The sequence below is a fragment of the Coregonus clupeaformis genome, unplaced genomic scaffold, assembly GCF_020615455.1.
Source record: "Coregonus clupeaformis isolate EN_2021a unplaced genomic scaffold, ASM2061545v1 scaf2836, whole genome shotgun sequence".
Lineage (NCBI taxonomy): Eukaryota > Metazoa > Chordata > Actinopteri > Salmoniformes > Salmonidae > Coregonus > Coregonus clupeaformis.
The window spans coordinates 6,146-28,486 of NW_025536290.1; the positions used below are offsets into that span (position 1 = coordinate 6,146).

A 22,341-nucleotide genomic window follows, 5' to 3' on the forward strand; every position below is an offset into this window, starting at 1 on the left:
CCATACCCTATCACAGGGATGGCTAACCTATAGGAGTAGGAGTTACCATACCCAATCACAGGGATGCCTAACCTATAGGAGTAGGAGTTACCATACCCAATCACAGGGATGGCTAACCTATAGGAGTAGGAGTTACCATACCCAATCACAAGGATGGCTAAGCTATGGGAGTAGGAGTTACCATACCCAATCACAGGGATGGCTAACCTATAGGAGTAGGAGTTACCATACCCAATCACAGGGATGGCTAACCTGTAGGAGTTACCTTACCCAATCACAGGGATGGCTAACCTAGGAGTAGGAGTTACCATATCTAATCACAGGGATGACTAACCTATAGGAGTAGGAGTTACCATACCTAATCACAGGGATGGCTAACCTATAGGAGTAGGAGTTACCATACCCAATCACAAGGATGGCTAACCTGTAGGAGTTATCATACCCAATCACAGAGATGGCTAACCTATAGGAGTAGGAGTTACCATACCCAATCACAGGGATGGCTAACCTGTAGGAGTTACCATACCTAATCACAGGGATGGCTAACCTATAGGAGTAGGAGTTACCATACCTAATCACAGGGATGGCTAACCTATAGGAGTAGGAGTTACCATACCCAATCACAGGGATGGCTAACCTATAGGAGTAGGAGTTACCATACCCAATCACAGGGATGGCTAACCTATAGGAGTAGGAGTTACCATACCCAATCACAGGATGGCTAACCTATAGGAGTAGGAGTTACCATACCCAATCACAGGGATGTCTAACCTATAGGAGTAGGAGTTACCATACCCAATCACAGGGATGGCTAACCTGTAGGAGTTACCCACCCAATCACAGGGATGGCTAACCTATAGGAGTAGGAGTTACCATACCCAATCACAGGGATGGCTAACCTATAGGAGTAGGAGTTACCATACCCAATCACAGGGATGGCTAACCTATCGGAGTAGGAGTTACCATACCCAATCACAAGGGATGGCTAACCTGTAGGAGTTACCATACCCAATCACAGGGATGACTAACCTATAGGAGTAGGAGTTACCATACCCAATCACAGGGATGACTAACCTATAGGAGTAGGAGTTACCATACCTAATCACAGGGATGGCTAACCTATAGGAGTAGGAGTTACCATACCCAATCACAGGGATGGCTAACCTATAGGAGTAGGAGTTACCATACCCAATCACAGGGATGGCTAACCTATAGGAGTAGGAGTTACCATACCCAATCACAGGGATGGCTAACCTATCTGAGTAGAAGTTACCATACCCAATCACAGGGATGGCTAACCTGTAGGAGTTACCATACCCAATCACAGGGATGGCTAACCTATAGGAGTAGGAGTTACCATACCCAATCACAGGGATGACTAACCTATAGGAGTAGGAGTTACCATACCCAATCACAGGGATGGCTAACCTATAGGAGTAGGAGTTACCATACCCAATCACAGGGATGGCTAACCTATAGGAGTAGGAGTTACCATACCTAATCACAGGGATGAATAACCTATAGGAGTAGGAGTTACCATACCCAATCACAGGGATGGCTAACCTGTATGAGTAGGAGTTACCATACCCAATCACAGGAATGGCTAACCTGTAGGAGTAGGGAGTTACCATACCCAATCACAGGGATGGCTAACCTATAGGAGTAGGAGTTACCATACCCAATCACAGGGATGGCTAACCTTAGTAGTAGGAGTTACCATACCCAATCACAGGGATGGCTAACCTATAGGAGTAGGAGTTACCATACCCAATCACAGGGATGGCTAACCTATAGGAGTAGGAGTTACCATACCCAATCACAGGGATGGCTAACCTGTAGGAGTTACCATACCCAATCACAGGGATGACTAACCTATAGGAGTAGGAGTTACCATACCCAATCACAGGGATGGCTAACCTATAGGAGTAGGAGTTACCATACCCAATCACAGGGATGGCTAACCTATAGGAGTAGGAGTTACCATACCCAATCACAGGGATGGCTAACCTATAGGAGTAGGAGTTACCATACCCAATCACAGGGATGGCTAACCTGTAGGAGTTACCATACCCAATCACAGGGATGACTAACCTATAGGAGTAGAAGTTACCATACCTAATCACAGGGATGACTAACCTATAGGAGTAGGAGTTACCATACCCAATCACAGGGATGGCTAACATATAGGAGTAGGAGTTACCATACCCAATCACAGGGATGGCTAACCTATAGGAGTAGGAGTTACCATACCCAATCACAGGGATGGCTAACCTGTAGGAGTAGGAGTTACCATACCCAATCAGCTGTGTAGTGCTAGGGAAAAACCTAGCGTGCATCCTTTGGGGTCCCGAGTTTGGGAAACACTGGCCTACAAGCATTACAGCCACTCTGTGATGACTTGGCACTACAGACACTGTGATTTAGGGACTGACCAGGACCTACCCTCCTTAGTTTCAGAGGCAAGCCAGCAGTGGGATGCAGGGTGGGATGCTGCTGGCTAACACGCTCTGCTCTTTTATTGAGGGATCTATTCCCGGTTAAACCTCATAGGAAGACCTAGTATCATGTGGAGGTTTCATTCAGCTTTCTGTTTAACTAAATAATCTGTTTGTCTTTGGCAGGAGAGAGACCAGACTCTCACTCTGACAGCGGGAAGAGTCCTTCAGGGGAACCAGACCCAGAGACGTCCAAACCAGAGAGGCGAGATCACTGCTCCCACTGTGGAAAGAGTTTTACCCGGTTCTGGAACCTAAAACAGCATGAGACGTTGCACACAAGAGAAAAGCCTTTCCAATGTTCCCAGTGTGGAAAGAGTTTTAGTCAGTTAGGGAGCCTGAAAATACATAAGAGAATACACACAGGAGAGAAGCCTTACCACTGCTCCCACTGTGGAATTAGTTATCGCTGGTTAAGGGAGCCTGAAGGAGCATGAGATGACACACTCTGGAGGGAGAAAGATCTGCTCCCACTGTGGAAAGAGTTTTAGCTGGTTAAATAACCTGAAAAGGCATGAGAGAATACACACAGGAGAAAAGCCATTCCAATGTTCCCATTGTGGAAAGAGTTTTACTCAGATAGGGCACCGAAAATTACATGAGAGAATACACACAGGAGAAAAGCCTTACCACTGCTCCCAGTGTAAAAATAGATTTTCCCGATCAGGGTACCTAAAAGCTCACGAGAGGACACACACAGGAGAAAAGCCCTTCCAATGCTCCCTCTGTGGAAAGAGTTTTACCAAGTTAGGGGCCCTGAATCGGCGCATGAGAGGACACACACAGGAGGGGATAAAACCTACCACTGCTCCCTGTGTGATAAGAGTTTTAACCGGTTAAGACATCTGAATAAGCATGAAAGGATACATACACAGGAGGAGAAGACATACCACTGCTCTCATTGTGGAAAGACATTTTCCCAGTCAGAGGACCTGAAATCACATGAGAGAATAGAGAGGCTGTGTTCTGACTTATGTTTTTGACTGAGAATTTGTGTGTTTGTTTATGCCACATTAAATCATATTGTATTTATGAATTCATACAAAAGAATAGGCCTGTTTTTAGTTTTTTTCATCTGGAGACCTGATCATGTTTAAAATCAGATTAAATATTTTAAAATGTGGATTTAGTTTTGATTATGAACTTTAATGCAATCTGATGTTGTTACTTATATTAATTGGATATTGAAAATTAAATTGAATTGCTAAATGTAAATGATTATATAGATAAATGGAATTTTGCATCTCTTAAGTTTATCCTTGAAACCTCTTGAATTTGATATATGATTTGGCTTTTTCTAAATTAATTTGAATTTGATTGTATATAGGATTTGGATATTGTGTGTGTGTGTATATACATTATATATATATATATATAATATATATATATATATATATATATATATATATATATATATATATATATATATAGTACCAGTCAAATGTTTGGACACACCTAATCATTCAAGGGTTTTTCTTTATTTTGACTATTTTTTATATTGTAGAATAATAGTGAAGACATCAAAACTATGAAATAACACATATGGAATCATGTAGTAACCCAAAAAAGCATTAAGAAAATCAAAATATATTTAAATTTGAGATTCTTCGAATAAACACCCTTTGCCTTGATGACAGCTTTGCACACTCTTGGCATTCAACCAGCTTCATGAGGTAGTCACCTGAAAAGTTAATTTGTGGAAATTCTTTCCTTCTTAATGCGTTTGAGCCAATCATTTGAGTTGTGACAAGGTAGGGTTCGTATACAGAAGATGGCCCTATTTGGTAAAAGACCAAGTCAAATAAGCAAAGAGAAACTACAGTCTATCATTACTCAAGATCTCAAGAACTTTGAAAGTTTCTTCAAGTGCAGTCGTAAAACCATCAAGCGCAATGATGAAACTGGCTCTCATGAGGACCGCCACAGGAATGGAAGACCCAGAGTTACCTCTGCTGCAGAGGATAAGTTCATTAGAGTTATCAGCCTCAGAAATTGCAGCCCAAATTTACATTTACATTTTAGTCATTTAGCAGACGCTCTTATCCAGAGTGACTTACAGTTAGTGAGTGCATACATGTTATTTTTTTCATACTGGCCCCGTGGGAATCGAACCCACAACCCTGGCGTTGCAAGCGCCATGCTCTACCAACTGAGCTACATGGGGCCCTATTGAATGTTTCACAGAGTTCAAGTAACACACATCTCAACATCAATTGTTCAGAGGAGACTGTGTGAATCAGGCCGAATTGCTGCAAAAGAAACCATTACTAAAGGACATCAATAAGAAGAAGAGACCTGCTTGGGACAAGAAACATGAGAAATGGACATTAGATCGGTGGAAATGTGTCCTTTGGTCTGATGAGTCCAAATTTTAGATTTCTGGTTCCAAATGCTGTGTCTTTGTGAGACACGATGTGGGTAAACGGATGATCTCCGCATGTGGTTCCCACCGTAAAGCATGGAGGAGCAGGTGTTAGTGTGTGGGGGTGCATTGCTGGTGACACTGTCTGTGATTTATTTAGAATTCAAGGCACACTTAACCAGCATGGCTACCACAGCATTCTGCAGTGATACGCCATCCCATCTGGTTTGGGCTTAGTGGGACTTCAAAAAAAATGTCAACAGGACAATGACCCAACACACCTCCAGGCTGTGTAAGGGCTATTTGACCAAGAAGGAGAGTGATGGAGTGCTGCATCAGATGACCAGGCCTCCACAATCCCCCGACCTCAACCCAATTGAGATGGTTTGGGATGAGTCGGACCGCAGAGTGAAGGAAAAGCAGCCAACAAGTGCTCAGAATATGTTGGAACTCCTTCAAGACGGTTGGAAAAAGCATTCCAGGTGAAGCTGGTTGAGAGAATGCCAAGAGTGTGCAAAGCTGTCATCAAGGCAAAGGTGGCTATTTGAAGAATCTCAAATATAAAATACATTTTGATTTGTTCAACACTTTTTTGGTTAATACATGATTCCATATGGGTTATTTCATAATTTTGATGTCTTCACTATTATTTTACAATGTAGAAAATAGTAAAAATAAAGAAAAACCCTTGAATGAGTAGGTGTGTCCAGGCTTTTGACAGGTACTGTATATATATATATAATCTCAGCAAAAAAAAGAAACGTCCTCTCACTGTCAACTGTGTTTATTTTCAGCAAACTTAACATGTGTAAATACTTGTATGAATATAACAAGATTCAACAACTGAGACATAAACTGAACAAGTTCCGCAGACATGTGACTAACAGAAATTGAATAATGTGTCCTTGAACAAAGGGGGGGTCAAAATCAAAAGTAACAGTCAGTATCTGGTGTGGCCACCAGCTGCATTAAGTACTGCAGTGCATCTCCTCCTCATGGACTGCACCAGATTTGCCCGTTCTTGCTGTGAGATGTTACCCCACTCTTCCACCAAGGCACCTGCAAGTTCCCTGACATTTCTGGGGGGAATGGCCCTAGCCCTCACCCTCTGAGGTCCCAGATGTGCTCAGTGGTATTGAGATCCGGGCTCTTTGCTGGCCATGGCAGAACACTGACATTCCTGTCTTGCAAGAAATCACGCACAGAACGAGCAGTATGGCTGGTGGCATTGTCATGCTGGAGGGTCATGTCAGGATGAGCCTGCAGGAAGGGTACCACATAAGGGAGGAGGATGTCTTCCCTGTAACACACAGCGTTGAGATTGCCTGCAATGACAACAAGCTCAGTCCGATGATGCTGTGACACACCACTGAGCACTGATAGAGGGATTGTGCGTTCCTGGTGTAACTCGGGCAGTTGTTGTTGCCATTCTGTACCTGTCCCGCAGGTGTGATGTTCGGATGTACCGATCCTGTGCAGGTGTTGTTACACGCGAGGACGATCAGCTGTCCGTCCTGTCTCCCTGTAGCGCTGTCTTAGGCGTCACACAGTACGGACATTGCAATGTATTGCCCTGGCCACATCTGCAGTCCTCATGCCTCCTTGCAGCATGCCTAAGGCACTTTCACGCAGATGAGCAGGGACCCTGGGAATCTTTCTTTTGGTGTTTTTCAGAGTCAGTAGAAAGGCCTCTTTGGTGTCCTAAGTTTTTATAACTGTGACCTAAATTGCCTACCGTCTGTAAGCTTTTAGTGTCTTAACGACCGTTCCACAGGTGCATGTTAATTAATTGTTTATGGTTCATTGAACAAGCATGGGAAACCGTGTTTAAACACTTTACAATGAAGATCTGTGAAGTTATTTGGATTTTAACGAATTATTTTTGAAAGACAGGGTCCTGAAAAAAGGGACGTTTCTTTTTTGCTCAGTTTATATATATATTTAATACAAAATTAATTTAAAACTCTTTGTACGCCTCAATATAATATATATATATATATATATATTTTTTTTTTATACATATTTTCCTCCGGTCTTTCAGGCGATTCTGCCAGTGTGACGTATAATCTGGTGGACATGACGCTTCTTTGACAACAACAAGGTTGTCACTAGTTACCACATCCAGAAAGGTTAGTTAAGTGTCTTGGGGGTCTAGCCAGGGACGGCTTGTTCAATAGGGCGATATGGGCGACGCACTGCCAAACGGGAAAAGGAAGGGATTTTTTTTCTAATCAATTATATCACGGCAACAGCAGTTATCAGTGTTCACGCCTGATCTGCCAGCCACTAAATGTCAAATCAGGCTAAAGTCGTGCTTCAAATGTCCCCGCCCGTTTTTTGGGCGATTTCAGTCAGGTTGAAAATCGCCCAGAAGTCTCTCATAGCCTGTCATGTAGAATCTATTTTTTTCACATTTCAAAGCTTTCAATACATTCTCTATGGGTGTCTGTGGGCTTGCACTACGCGCTTTCAGTCATACGTGACGTAACGTTGAACGTAACTAAGACAATGGCGCTAGCGCGTCTCTGTTGCGACCTGCAGTGTGGCGTTATTTTATGTTTTTAATTTGTAGACTTAGTTTACAAACATTCTGCCAACCATGGATTTCCAGTGGTTGGTTTTGGACTGATCTTGTTGATCGTGTACATACCCGCTACTGAACGGACTAAATAATGAAAACGCTTTGCTGGCAGCAGAATCCCAATACAGCTGGGAGACTTGGCTGGATGACAGAGTCCCGGACAGAGAAGTGGAGCCGGCCGGCTTCACCCTGGTCAGAGCGGACCGCGATCCTGGTAAGAGAAGCGACTCTGTACCCGACATTGAACTGCTTTCTGTGTCATTGAACCTTACTATCTGCCCCGTGAGTTCCCCAATTGTTTGTTACCGTTGTGTACTGTTGATAATCACAAGTTTACTGGAGAACTGAGACCAAGTAGAGACTTTGGACAGGGTGGATATGGTATAATAAAGGCAGTTTATTCAGAGGTAAAGATATCTGGAATCGCGTGCACGGACTCGTTCGTCAAACTCTTAGGGAGAAGAGAGCCCGAAAACATTGTGTGCAGACATTTTATACAATAAATGATGTAGGTTGGATCTAGTAGTTCTGATCTTCTGATTGGTCCTGATGAGTTGGGCGAGGTCCCTCCACTGTTGCATTGGCTCTGAGTCGGGTTCTCTGTCTTCAAATGTTCAGCCTAAAGAGAGGGGATTTGTGTGTGTGTGTGTGTGTGTGTTTAACAGTGATGATGTGTGTATGTGTGTGTGTTATCAGTGATGATGTGTGTGTGTGTGTGTGTGTGTGTGTGTCCTCAGAGCAAGAACTCGTGAGTTGGAAGAACTGAGAGACCTATGGCGTGGGTGTTGTCCTTGGCCACCTGCTGACAAGGCTGACAAGATAGGACTCTTTTGTCCATTGTTATAGGATAGGAACAGCATTGATTGAAAACAAACGCCCAACACAAAATGGGTCATGCACAAGATTTTAGTCAGACCAAGCTATAACATTATATATTTACTACGACAGTACATTCAACCAAAAGCTAATATAACAAAGGCATCAGAGATTATTTATAATCTGTCACAGAAACTGGAATCCATCTCCCCAGATCAGTCAATAAATGCTTCTGGTATTGACTTATATGCTGCCCCTGTCTTCATGTTGTTGCTGGACATATCTTTTTTAAAATGTGTGTAGGTCACCTAAATCATCAGAAAAATTGCCCCTCCTGAGAATTTTTTCAGGAGCCGCCACTGGGTCTAGCCCAAAATTAATGAAACAACACAAGGGTGAAGTAACTCATTATGTTTCTCTTTATTGTGAATAAATCCAAACAGCTAAGTGTTTAGCTCACAACATGACATATAAACATTCATCAACGAGAGGGAGCTAAAAAGGCTAGCTAGCTTGCAGTGCTTAGCCAAACTTGTAGCAAGGGAAGACAACAAGACAAGATACTCTTCTTTTGCTCTCACAACAAATGAGAACACAACAAGAAAACCCAAGAATCCACCCAAAAAAACGTATTTTGTTAACTAGTCATTACAGGTTATTGTGAAATGGATCAACCTGCTGTAGCCAACTAGCTAGCCATGTGATTGTTTCTCTGTGACCTACGTAACATTACGTTTTTTTTTTTTGCTAATATGGGAATGAATACACAAGCAGCATATCAAACTGGGATAATATTTTAGGTTACACCAGAATATTATGTAATAATTTCCCTTTAAATCCAGATGTGTAGTAGATGGAAAGTATGTTTTAAATGTATACTCATTACAAATGTGCACTAATCAATCGAGACACGCTTCCCCACTCCAGTCAGGTGATGGAGATGTGCGTCTTTCAGGCGTTGCTGCCAGCGTGACGTATAATCTAGTGGACGAGACGGGACGTTTTCAACAACAGCTAGTCAGCCACCTCCGTAGCTTGCTAGCCAATATAAACGAAACATTCAAGCTCTTTAGACTGTTTCGTTGTATTTTTGTCCCTGTGTTTTAAACATACTAATTTCGTATAGCTAGTTGCCCCATTTAATGTAATATTTACGTTGTTAATCAGGTTAGTAGCTAGATGGCTTGCTAAATTAGCTTAGAACCAGGCTAGTCGTTAATGCTAACTAGCAATCTAGCTAGCTAACCTCACCGACCATGAGCTCACTAAGCAACTACCCCCCTGCTAAAGAAGAGGAGGTCTGTTGGACGGAAAAAGAAGCTCTGGGGCTGAACATTGTCGTGAAAGAAGAAGAGGAGTATGTTACAGTGAAAGAAGAGGAAGAACCTTTCAGAGTGAAAGAGGAAGAGGGGATAGAGGCCGTCACAGTGGAGGAAGAGGAGGCTATCAGTATCACATTGAAAGAAGAAGAGGAGAATGTTACAGTGAAAGAAGAGGAAGAACCTTTCAGAGTGAAAGAGGAAGAGGGGATAGAGGCTGTCACAGTGGAGGAAGAGGAGGTAGAAGCTTTCAGAATGAAAAAGGAGGAAGTGGAGGCCATAACACTGAAAGATGAAGAAGATGATGTTATAGAGAAAGAACCTTTTGGAGAGGAAGAGGATGCTATGTTAAGAAAAGAGGAGGAGGAAGACGTTTTGGGAGAGGAGGAGGAGACTGAAGATCTGATTAACACCAGTGAGTACTGTCTTAAAAACAGGGTCACAAACTGCACTTGTTGAAATAATGTATAGTTTTGATACCCTGAACAAAAATATGATTGTAAATTGTATGGTCCCATGTTTTATGAGCTGATATAAAAGTTCCACACAAAAAGCTTATTTCTCTAAAATGTTGTGCACAAATTAGTTTACATCCATCCACCTGACAGGTGTGGCATATCAAGAAGCTGATTAAACAGCATGATTATTACACAGGTGCACCTTGTGCTGGGGACAATAAAAGCCCACTCCAAAATGTGCAGTTTTGTCACACAACACAATGCCACAGCTGTCTCAAGTTTTGAGGGAGCGTGCAATTGGCATGCTGAGTGGAGAAATGTCCACCGGAGCTGTAATCCAGAGAATTGAACGTTAATTTCTCTACCATGATCCGCCTCCAACGTCATTTTAGAGAATTTGACAGTATGTCCAACTGGCCTCACAACCGTAGACCACGTGGCGTCGTGTGAGCGAGCGGTTTGCTGATGTCAACGTTGTGAACAGTGGGGTTATGGTATGGCGTAGGCTACGAACTCAGTAAAACTATAGAAATTGTTGCATGTTCTGTTTATATTTTAGTTCAGTAAACATGGCTCTGGGCCTAGCCATTGAATCTTGGAGAAATAACTTATACAGTTGAAGTCGGAAGTTTACATACACCTTAGCCAAATATATTTAACCCTTGTGTTGTCCTCCCAAATGCCTTACGCCTTTTGTCCTCTGGGGTCAAAAATGACCCCGCCTGGTTTGACTGTTTATAAAGCATACAGTATACATTTTCAATCAATTCTGTGTTACATCTTTATTCTTACTTCTGTTCAACCCATTACTATAATTTTTTTCATTTGTTTTGGAATTTAGAGCCAATAGACCTTGTTTACATAAAAGTATACCCTGTTTTTAAGTAAAAATACAATGAAACTATGAATTATTTTGACCTATTATTATTTTGACTATTTCACTTATCACTGAGTGGTATTTGTAAAAGTTTAGTGAGGATGCTGTTTTTGAATCATTTTATTTTTATTAATGACAGCCCATAATCACACCTTTTGTCCTGCCTGGTTTGACTGTTTATAAAGCATACAGTATACATTTTCAATCAATTCTGTGTTACATATTTAGTCTGAAAATAACGGTAGTTGTTTAATACTATGCTCTTTATGATTCAAACAAATTTGAAGTAATTTGATTGAATTATGGGTGTTTTACTAAATGTAATAACTTCTGTTGTCCTCTGGGATCAAAAAGACCCCGCAGCACAAAGTTTACATACTGCTTGGCAAAACATCTTTGATCATGTTTCTTTGATGTGTGGGGTCAAAACATCTTTGATCATGTTTCTTTGATGTGTGGGGTCAAGCAATGGTTATGACAACAACAACAACAACAAAAGTATTTTCTCACAGGTGTTTGGGCATTTCACATTTTAGTCTGAGAGAGACAGGCAGCACAATGAGGAGGCAGAAGTTTTATAATGCACAGGAGGCTTGCAAGATAATTTTTGAAATAAAAGAAAATAATGACCAGGAGGACAATGCTGCACATAATGAGGATGAATCAACTGATGAAGAGGGTTCAGGGTCAGCTGGGTCCTCTTCCTCAGATTCTACCTCATCTGTTGATTCTTCGTCTTCATCATAATAGATGATGTCCTCCACTTCTGACACTTCTTCCATTTCAACTTCAGATTCTACCTCATCTGTTGATTCTTCATCATAATAGGTGCAGTGCTCCACTTCTGACACTTCTTCCATACCAGCTTCAGATTCTACGTCATCATCACGTTCATCCATTTCCTTATATTCATAATCATCTTCCATTTCTGCAGCAGGAGATGTGGGGGAATCTTCGGAGGAAGAAGTAGCATGCTGTCTGTATGTTGGATCTATCACCTCATCATTATGTTCCTCCTCTTCTGACCCTGAACCCTCTTCATCAGTTGATTCATCCTCATTATGTGCAGCATTGTCCTCCTGGTCATTATTTTCTTTTATTTCAAAAATTATCTTGCAAGCCTCCTGTGCATTATAAAACTTCTGCCTCATTGTGCTGCCTGTCTCTCTCAGACTAAAATGTGAAATGCCCAAACACCTGTGAGAAAATACTTTTTTTTTTGTTGTTGTCATAACCATTGCTTGACCCCACACATCAAAGAAACATGATCAAAGATGTTTTGCCAAGCAGTATGTAAACTTTGTGCTGCGGGGTCTTTTTGACCCCAGAGGACAACAGAAGTTATTACATTTAGTAAAACACCCATAATTCAATCAAATTACTTCAAATTTGTTTGAATCATAAAGAGCATAGTATTAAACAACTACCGTTATTTTCAGACCAATTGATGAATAAAAAACATATTTTGTCGGCAAAAGATTTAATTTGGGGTCAGAATGACCCCAGGACAACAGGAGGGTTAAACTCAGTTTTTCACAATTCCTGACATTTCATCCGAGTAAAAATTCCCTATCTTAGGATCACCACTTTATTTTAAGATTGTGAAATGTCAGAATAATGTCAGAGAGAATGATTTATTTAAGCTTTTATTTCTTTCATCACATTCCCAGTGGGTCAGAAGTTTACATACACTCAATTAGTATTTGGTAGCATTGCCTTTAAATGGTTTAACTTGGGTCAAACGTTTCGGGTAGCCTTCCACAAGCTTCCCACAATAACACATTTTCTATAGGATTGAGAATGTCATATGGTCAGATGAAACCAAAATATAACTTTTTGGTAAAAACTCAACTCGTCGTGTTTGGAGGACAAAGAATGCTGAGTTGCATCCAAAGAACACCATACCTAATGTGAAGCATGGGGGGTGGAAACATCATGCTTTGGGGCTGTTTTTCTGCAAAGGGACCAGGACGACTGATCCGTGTAAAGGAAAAAGAATGAATGGGGCCATGTATCGTGAGATTTTGAGTGAAAACCTCCTTCCATCAGCAAGGGCATTGAAGATGAAAGTGGCTGGGTCTTTCAGCATGACAATGATCCCAAACACACCGCGCGGGCAACGAAGGAGTGGCTTCGTAAGAAGCATTTCAAGGTCCTGGAGTAGCCTAGCCAGTCTCCAGATCTCAACCCCATAGAAAATCTTTGGAGGGAGTTGAAAGTCCGTGTTGCCCAGCAACAGCCCCAAAATATCACTGCTCTAGAGGAGATCTGCATGGAGGAATGGGCCAAAATACCAGCAACAGTGTGTGAAAACCTTGTGAAGACTTACAGAAAACGTTTGACCTCTGTAATTGCCAACAAAGGGTATATAACAAAGTATTGAGAAACGTTTGTTATTGACCAAATACTTATTTACCACCATCATTTTCAAATAAATTCATTAAAAATCCTACAATGTGATTTTCTGGATTTTTTTTCCTCATTTTGTCTGTCATAGTTGACGTGTACCTATGATGAAAATTACAGGCCTCTCTCATCTTTGTAAGTGGGAGAACTTGCACAATTGGTGGCTGACTATAATATGCCATTTAGCAGACGCTTTTATCCAAAGCGACTTACAGTCATGCGTGTATACATATTATTTTTTTTTGTGTATGTGTGGTCCCGGGGATCGAACCCACTACCTTGGCGTTACAAGCGCCGTGCTCTACCAGCTGAGCTACAGAGGACCACACTAAATACTTTTTTCCCCCACTGTATGAAGGCCAAATTACAGAGGAGGAACTTATTGATGCAATTAAAGCCTTTAAGTCCGGGAAAACTCCTGGACCGTTATTAGCATGTTTTAACCACTCCTATATAAATGGTAGAGTCCAGGAAGACTCCAGGGCTGGATGGCATACCAGTCGAGGTATACCAAACCTTTTTTTATATACTCAGAGGACCGTTATTAGCATGTTTTAACCACTCCTGTGTAAATGGTAGATTATCAGATACTCAACAAGGTCTGATTTCATTATTACTGAAACCGGACACAGGTGGTAAATATAAAGATCCAGTCCATAAAAATAATTGGAGGCCCCGTGCATATGTTTTCACCCTCTTTGCTATGAAACCCCTAAATAAGATCTGGTGCAACCAATTACCTTCAGAAGTCACATAATTAGTTAGATTGCACACAGGTGGACTTTATTTAAGTGTCACATGATCTGTCACATAATCTCAGTATATGTACATCTGTTCTGAAAGGCCTCAGAGTCTGCAACACCACTAAGCAAGGGGCACCACCAAGCAAGCGGCACCATGAAGACCAAGGAGCTCTCCAAACAGGTCAGGGACAAAGTTGTGGAGAAGTACAGATCAGGGTTTGGTTATAAAAAAATATCAGAATCTTTGAACATCCCACGGAGCACCATTAAATCCATTATCAAAAATGGAAAAGAATATGGCACCACAACAAACCTGCCAAGAGAGGGCCGCCCACCAAAACTCACGGACCAGGCAAAGAGGGCATTAATCAGAAGCAACAAAGAGACCAAATATAACCCTGAAGGAGCTGCAAAGCTCCACAGCGGAGATTGGAGTATCTGTCCATAGGACCACTTTAAGCTGTACACTCCACAGAGCTGGACTTTACGGAAGAGTGTCCAGAAAAAATACATTGCTTAAAGAAAAAAAATAAGCAAACACGTTTGGTGTTCGCCAAAAGGCATGTGGGAGACTCCCCAAACATATGGAAGAAGGTACTCTGGTCAGATGAGACAAAAATGAATAGTGAATAGTTATGCCCACCCACTCAAGTTTTCTGTTTTTTTGTCTTATTTCTTGTTTGTTCCACAATAAAAAATATTTTGCATCTTCAAAGTGGTAGGCATGTTGTGTAAATCAAATGATACAAACCCCCCAAAAATAAAAATGTAATTCCAGGTTGTAAGGCAACAAAATAGGAAAAATGCAAAGGGGGGTGAATACTTTCGCAAGCCACTGTAAATATAGGTTCAGAACCTTTGTGAAACAGCACAGTTAGGATGGGCTTCAGAGGTAGATGGGAGCTGAAGGATGGGACTAGTAACAAACAAAAGATAACTATTGTAAAATACAGTGGGGAAAAAAAGTATTTAGTCAGAAACCAATTGTGCAAGTTCTCCCACTTAAAAAGATGAGAGAGGCCTGTAATTTTCATCATAGGTACACGTCAACTATGACAGACAAATTGAGAAAAAAAATCCAGAAAATCACATTGTAGGATTTTTAATGAATTTATTTGCAAATTATGGTGGAAAATAAGTATTTGGTCACCTACAAACAAGCAACATTTCTGGCTCTCACAGACCTGTAACTTCTTCTTTAAGAGGCTCCTCTGTCCTCCACTCGTTACCTGTATTAATGGCACTTGTTTGAACTTGTTATCAGTATAAAAGACACCTGTCAACAACCTCAAACAGTCACACTCCAAACTCCACTATGGCCAAGACCAAAGAGCTGTCAAAGGACACCAGAAACAAAATTGTAGACCTGCACCAGGCTGGGAAAACTGAATCTGCAATAGGTAAGCAGCTTGGTTTGAAGAGAAATCAACTGTGGGAGCAATTATTAGGAAATGGAAGACATACAAGACCACTGATAATCTCCCTCGATCTGGGGCTCCACGCAAGATCTCACCCCCGTGGGGTCAAAATGATCACAAGAACGGTGAGCAAAAATCCCAGAACCACACGGGGGGACCTAGTGAATGACCTGCAGAGAGCTGGGACCAAAGTAACAAAGCCTACCATCAGTAACACACTACGCCGCCAGGGACTCAAATCCTGCAGTGCAAGACGTGTCCCCCTGCTTAAGCCAGTACATGTCCAGGCCAGTCTGAAGTTTGCTAGAGTGCATTTGGATGATCCAGAAGAGGATTGGGGAGAATGTCATATGGTCAGATGAAACCAAAATATAACTTTTTGGTAAAAACTCAACTCGTCGTGTTTGGAGGACAAAGAATGCTGAGTTGCATCCAAAGAACACCATACCTACTGTGAAGCATGGGGGTGGAAACATCATGCTTTGGGGCTGTTTTTTCTGCAAAGGGACCAGGACGACTGATCCGTGTAAAGAAAAAGAATGAATGGGGCCATGTATCGTGAGATTTTGAGTGAAAACCTCCTTCCATCAGCAAGGGCATTGAAGATGAAACGTGGCTGGGTCTTTAGCATGACAATGATCCCAAACACACCGCCCGGGCAACGAAGGAGTGGCTTCGTAAGAAGCATTTCAAGGTCCTGGAGTGGCCTAGCCAGTCTCCAGATCTCAACCCCATAGAAAATCTTTGGAAGGAGTTGAAAGTCCGTGTTGCCCAGCGACAGCCCCAAAACATCACTGCTCTAGAGGAGATCTGCATGGAGGAATGGGCCAAAATACCAGCAACAGTGTGTGAAAACCTTGTGAAGACTTACAGAAAACGTTTGACCTGTGTCATTGCCAACAAAGGGTATATAACAAAGTATTGACAAAACTTTTGTTATTGACCAAATACTTATTTTCCACCATAATTTGCAAATAAATTCATAAAAAATCCTATAATGTGATTTTCTGGATTTTTTTTTCTCATTTTGTCTTTCATAGTTGACGTGTACCTATGATGAAAATTACAGGCCTCTCTCATCTTTTTAAGTGGGAGAACTTGCACAATTGGTGGCTGACTAAATACTTTTTTGCCCCACTGTACATTGTGTCCGTGAAATGTATATAGTATGTAGAAAGCTGGAAGTAGAAGCCTAAGTGTTGTGTCCATTAGTTTACTCCAATTTTTAGCAGAAAATATATTTTAAAAATAAAATAAAACTAATGTCAAAATTAATTACAGATTTCTTGATTTATCTGACATTAATTCGGCCTCTTTTGAGGAAGTGTATACTGGTTGTTGTTGCTATGGCGTCTCAAGAGGGACAAACAGTAATATTGCCACTTTTTTCTCATTTTTTCAAGCGAGGGTCTTTTAAGGGGCACAGGTGTTTGCTTCTCCCTAGTGGAGTTCTGAAAGAGCAAACCCAACCTAGTGTGATACTCTATTACACTCACCACGGTTATTTTGAATGGAGAAATGTTGTGAAAAATGGCTTTAGGTTACTGAGGGATCTAGTCTAGATTGAACCTAATAGGAACACAGTTTTATCATGTGGAAGTTTCAGTCAGGTCTTTCTGTTTAACTAAATACTCAGTGTTTCTTTGCCAGGAGAGAGACCAGACTCTGACAGCGGGAAGAGTCCTTCAAAGGAACCAGACCCAGAAATGTCCAAACCAGCAGGACAACACCACTGTTCCCACTGTGCAAAGAGTTTTACCAAGTTACAGAACCTAAAAGTGCACGAGAGGACACACAGAGGAGAAAAGCCTTTCCACTGCTCTCAGTGTGGAAAGAGGTTTACCCGTTTAGAGAACCTGAAACAGCATGATAGAATACACAGAGGGGAGAAGCCTTACCATTGTTCCCATTGTGAAAAGAGCTTTAGGTCGTTAGGCACCCTGACAACGCATGTGAGAATACACACAGGAGAGATGCCTTACCACTGTTCCCACTGTGGAGAGAGTTTTAGATGGTTAGGGAGCCTGAAAACGCATGAGAGGACACACAACCAAGAAAAGCCCTACCAATGCTCCCAGTGTGGAAAGAGATTTACCGAGTTATGGTACCTGAAAATACATAATAGAATACACACAGGAGAAAGGCCTTACCACTGTTCCCACTGTGGAAAGAGCTTTAGTAGGTTAATGAACCTGAAACAGCATGAGAGAATACACACAGGAGAGAAGCCTTACCAATGTGCCTTGTGTGGAAAGAGTTTTACCCAGTTAGGGAACCTAAAAGAGCATGAGAGAATGACACACAGGGAGAAGCCCTACCAATGCTCCCTGTGTGAAATAAGATTTACCCGGTTACGGAACCTGAAAGAGCATGAAAGAATACATACAAATACACAGGAGGAGAAGACATACCACTGCTCTCATTGTGGAAAGACATTTTCCCAGTCAGAGGACCTGAAATCACATGAGAGAATAGAGAGGTTGTGTTCTGACTTATGTTTTTGACTGAGAATTAGTGTTTTTGTTTATGCCTCATGAAATCAATATGTATGAAAGCTTACTTAGAAATAGTTCTACTTTTTAAAAATTATCTCAGATAAAAAACTTAAAATGTCTGCTTTGTTTATACACTTTAATATATTGGATACAAGTAGAATCCCTTAGATTTAATTTGATATTTTTGTAATGTCAATGATTTAATAGACCAGGGGAAGACCAACCCTGTTCCTGTCTTGACCCCTTAAATAGATTAATAGAATGTGCGTTTCTTGATTCTAACCTTGGAACCTCCATTCATTTAGTTGTTGTTGTTTCATTGAGTTAATTGGTGTATTTTAGTCGTCAAGCTAAAAGGTGTATGAAAATGTGATGATGTTGTTCTGATAACATTGATAAGTTGTTCGTTGACATGTTCTCTGTTGTCCTGCATACTGAATGTGCGCGTCATTGGTTTTGTGCCGTGTGTTATGTTCTGAAGGTCAATCCTTTCTCCGTCTTGCTTTCTAGCCGCTGACTGATCAAAACTGTCTGTTAGCGTAATGAACTGCATGTTATGCCATGTTCTCAGCAACATTTACATAGATGCGCATAGACACAGTACAATACTGTAATAATACCACACATTTGAATGCCAACTGAAACTGTAATGAGTGATACAACTCTAACTGTATCCTCTTGGTGAAAGCAATAAACAAAACCAAGAAACCTGTTGAGATCCTCTCCTCTCTTAGGCAGGTCATGTCAGATATATGTTTATTACCAGTTACACATCTAAAACCAAGAAACCTGTTGAGATCCTCTCCTGATCCTCTCCTCTCTTAGGCAGCTCATGTCAGATATATGTTTATTACAAGTTAGTTTCTAACTGATCTTGAACATGAAAAATGACAAATAAAGTGGATGTATTGTTCTTTCTTTTACCTTTAAGAGCAGAGGGGTCATCCTCAGGTCGCCATCCTCATCAACAAAGAAACACCATTTCAACTAATATTATTATTTCTTAAACACCCTGAAGGGAGCTTAATTTTAATTCATGGTACAATCTGATCCTGATCCTAATAAACAGCTGAGCTCCTTCTATAGACAGATCTGTGCCTCGACACGATCCTTTCTCGGAGCTCTACGCACAATTCCTTCCAAGTATTTATACAACATATATATAACAAGTATTTGATACACTGCCGATTTTGCAGGTTTTCCTACTTACAAAGCATGTAGAGGTCTGTAATTTTTATCATAGGTACACTTCAACTGTGAGAGACGGAATCTAATACAAAAATCCAGAAAATCACATTGTATGATTTTTAAGTAATTAATTTGCATTTTATTGCATGACATAAGTATTTGATACATCAGAAAAGCAGAACTTAATATTTTGTACAGAAACCTTTGTTTGCAATTACAGAGATCATACGTTTCCTGTAGGTCTTGACCAGGTTTGCACACACACTGCAGCAGGGATTTTGGCCCACTCCTCCATACAGACCTTCTCCAGATCCTTCAGGTTTCGGGGCTGTCGCTTGGCAATACGGACTTTCAGCTCCCTCCAAAGATTTTCTATTGGGTTCAGGTCTGAAGACTGGCTAGGGCCCCTCCAGGACCTTGAGATGCTTCTTACGGAGCCACCCTTAGTTGCCCTGGCTGTGTGTTTCGGGTCGTTGTCATGCTGGGAAGACCCAGCCACGACCCATCTTCAATGCTCTTACTGAGGGAAGGAGGTTGTTGGCCAAGATCTCGTGATACATGGCCCCATCCATCCTCCCCTCAATACGGTGCAGTCGTCCTGTCCCCTTTGCAGAAAAGCATCCTCAAAGAATGATGTTTCCACCTCCATGCTTCACGGTTGGGATGGTGTTCTTGGGGTTGTACTCATCCTTCTTCCTCCAAACACGGCGAGTGGAGTTTAGACCAAAAAGCTCTATTTTTGTCTCTTCAGACCACATGACCTTCTCCCATTCCTCCTCTGGATCATCCAGATGGTTATTGGCAAACTTCAGACGGGCCTGGACATGCGCTGGCTTGAGCAGGGGTACCTTGCGTGCGCTGCAGGATTTTAATGCATGACGGCGTAGTGTGTTACTAATGGTTTTCTTTGAGACTGTGGTCCCAGCTCTCTTCAAGTCATTGACCAGGTCCTGCCATGTAGTTCTGGGCTGATCCCTCTCCTTCCTCATGATCATTGATGCCCCACGAGGTGAGATCTTGCATGGAGCCCCAGACCGAGGGTGATTAACCGTCATCTTGAACTTCTTCCATTTTCTAATAATTGCGCCAACAGTTGTTGCCTTCTCACCAAGCTGCTTGCCTATTGTCCTGTAGCCCATCCCAGCCTTGTGCAGGTCTACAATTTTATCCCTGATGTCCTTACACAGCTCTCTGGTCTTGGCCATTGTGGAGAGGTTGGAGTCTGTTTTATTGAGTGTGTGGACAGGTGTCTTTTATACAGGTAACGAGTTCAAACAGGTGCAGTTAATACAGGTAATGAGTGGAGAACAGGAGGGCTTCTTAAAGAAAAACTAACAGGTCTGTGAGAGACGGAATTCTTACTGGTTGGTAGGTGATCAAATACTTATGTCATGCAATAAAATGCAAATTAATTACTTAAAAATCATACAATGTGATTTTCTGGATTTTTGTTTTAGATTCCGTCTCTCACCGTTGAAGTGTACCTATGATAAACATTACAGACCTCTACATGCTTTGTAAGTAGGAAAACCTGCAAAATCGGCAGTGTATCAAATACTTGTTCTCCCCACTGTATGTGACCAACAGATGCATATCTGTATTCCCAGTCATGTGAAATCCATAGATTAGGGCCTAATGAATTAATTTAAATTGACTGATTTCCTTATATGAACTGTAACTCAGTAAAATCTTTCAACATGTTGCATTTATATTTTTGTTAATCTACACTGAGTGCACAAAACATTAGGAACACCTTCCTAATATTGAGTTGCACCCACCCCCCATGATCACATCTAAATTCAGATTAACATTCAGAATGTGTTTTCTTCTGAACATTGACTGGATAAGTAAGTAGCCTAGCACGAGCCTTGCCTGGCGTGAGCCAGAACGGCTCATCGGAGCAGGAGCCTATCTCCTGTTTCTGTAGCGTGAGGCAGCTTGATGTACAAATACACCCCCTGGACAGGATGCTAGTCTATCGCAGGGCTTTAACCCCATTCTATCTCCTTAAAGCTGAGTGCCAGGCAGAGACACACCGGGTTCCATTTTTACGGTCTGGAATGATTCAGCCGGGACTCGAACTCCCAACCTTCCAATCTCAAGGTGGACACTCAAACCACAAGGCCATGATGGGCATGATGATTTAGTCTGGAATGATTCAGCCGGGACTCGAACTCCCAACCTTCCAATCTCAAGGTGGACACTCAAACCACAAGGCCATGATGATTTAGTCTATCTCCACCAGATGCGATTATGACCAGCAGGTTAAAATACCAAAATCAACTGTGAATCAATCATATTAATTTGGGGCAGGTTCGAAACACACATGAAACATTCATAGACATTTAGCTAGATAGCTGTTACTAGCTAGTTTGTCCTGGGAGATTAAACATTGAGTTTAAAAAAAAACTTTTTTAAATTTAGTTTTTTATAAAATTGGGGGGGGGGGGTAGATCAGCTTTAATATTGCAGATAGAATGTAACTTCCATCAATGTAATTGTCTGCATCACTTCCAATCCCCCATATGTATTTTTTCTCTCGCAAATATATATACATACATACACTACCGTTCAAAAGTTTGGGGTCACTTAGAAATGCCCTTGTTTTCCATGAAAACATACATGAAATTAGTTTGAATAGGAAATATAGCAAAATGCATAGGAAATGTAGTCATTGACAAGGTTAGAAATAATGATTTTTAATATAAATAATAATTGTGTCCTTCAAACTTTGCTTTCGTCAAAGAATCCTCAATTTGCAGCAATTACAGTCTTGCAAACCTTTGGCATTCTAGTTGTCAATTTGTTGAGGTAATCTGAAGAGATTTCACCTCATGCTTCCTGAAGTACCTCCCACAAGTTGGATTGGCTTGATGGGCACTTCTTACGTACCATACGGTCAAGCTGCTCCCACAACAGCTCAATAGGGTTGAGATCCGGTGACTGTGCTGGCCACTCCATTATAGACAGAATACCAGCTGACTGCTTCTTCCCTAAGTAGTTCTTGCATAGTTTGGAGCTGTGCTTTGGGTCATTGTCCTGTTATAGGAGGAAATTGACTCCAATCAAGCGCCGTCCAAAGGGTATGGCATGGCGTTGCAAAATGGAGTGATAGCCTTCCTTCTTCAAGATCCCTTTTACCCTGTACAAATCTCCCACTTTACCACCACCAAAGCACCCCCA

The 22,341-nt window shown here is 41.5% G+C and overlaps 1 protein-coding gene across 1 annotated transcript; it reads left to right on the forward strand.

The window, feature by feature from the left end:
* Window positions 1–9,759: 9,759 nt before the first annotated feature.
* LOC121556419 (zinc finger protein 239) lies at window positions 9,760–18,409 on the forward strand. Its single transcript, XM_045219857.1, has 2 exons — window positions 9,760–9,988; window positions 17,126–18,409. The coding sequence occupies exons 1-2, from the start codon at window positions 9,829–9,831 to the stop codon at window positions 17,977–17,979; spliced, it is 1,014 nt and encodes a 337-aa protein (XP_045075792.1). The 5' UTR covers window positions 9,760–9,828; the 3' UTR covers window positions 17,980–18,409.
* The last annotated feature ends 3,932 nt before the right edge of the window (window positions 18,410–22,341 follow it).